General features: G+C 67.8%; 1 protein-coding gene across 1 annotated transcript; it reads left to right on the forward strand.

Moving 5' to 3' along the window:
* Positions 1–5: 5 nt before the first annotated feature.
* On the forward strand, positions 6–78 carry LOC104545118 (ADP-ribosylation factor-like; the record flags this gene model as incomplete). The annotated part of the gene is made up of 1 exon (XM_010190175.1): positions 6–78. A coding segment is annotated over one exon (73 nt), but the record flags the coding sequence as incomplete, so codon positions are not given.
* Between the last annotated feature and the right edge of the window lie 488 nt (positions 79–566).

The following is a 566-nucleotide window of genomic DNA, read 5'->3' on the forward strand; positions in this document are numbered from 1 at the left end:
GGCTGGATGCCGCCGGTAAGACCACCATCCTCTACAAGCTGAAGTTGGGCGAGATCGTCACCACCATCCCCACCATCGGTGAGTGCCCCCGCACCGGGCAGGGCCCGCACCGAGCACCGGGCACTGAGCAGGGTCCCCATCGAGCACCAGGCACCGAGGAGGGTCCCCACTGAGCACTGGGCACCGGGCAGGGCACCCTACCAAGGACTGGGCACCGGGCAGGGCCCCCACTGAGCACTGGGCAGGGGTCCCCATCAAGAGCCAGGCACTGGACAGGTCCCTCACTGAGCACTGGGCACCAGGCAGGGCCCCCATTGAGCACCAGGTACAGGGCAGGGCCCCCCATTGAGGACCAGGTTACCGGGCAGGGCTCCCCATCGAGGACCATGCACCAGACAGGGGCCCCCATCAAGGACCAGGCACTGGGCAGGGCCCCCATTGAGCACTGGGCAGGGGTCCCCATCAAGGACTGGGCACTGGGCAGGGGCCCCATTGAGCACCTGGTACTGGGCAGGGTCCCCCACTGAGCACTGGGCAGGGGTCCCCATCAAGAACCAAGCAACAGG

Source organism: Mesitornis unicolor, unplaced genomic scaffold (assembly GCF_000695765.1).
Source record: "Mesitornis unicolor isolate BGI_N332 unplaced genomic scaffold, ASM69576v1 scaffold31118, whole genome shotgun sequence".
Taxonomy (NCBI): Eukaryota; Metazoa; Chordata; class Aves; order Mesitornithiformes; family Mesitornithidae; genus Mesitornis; species Mesitornis unicolor.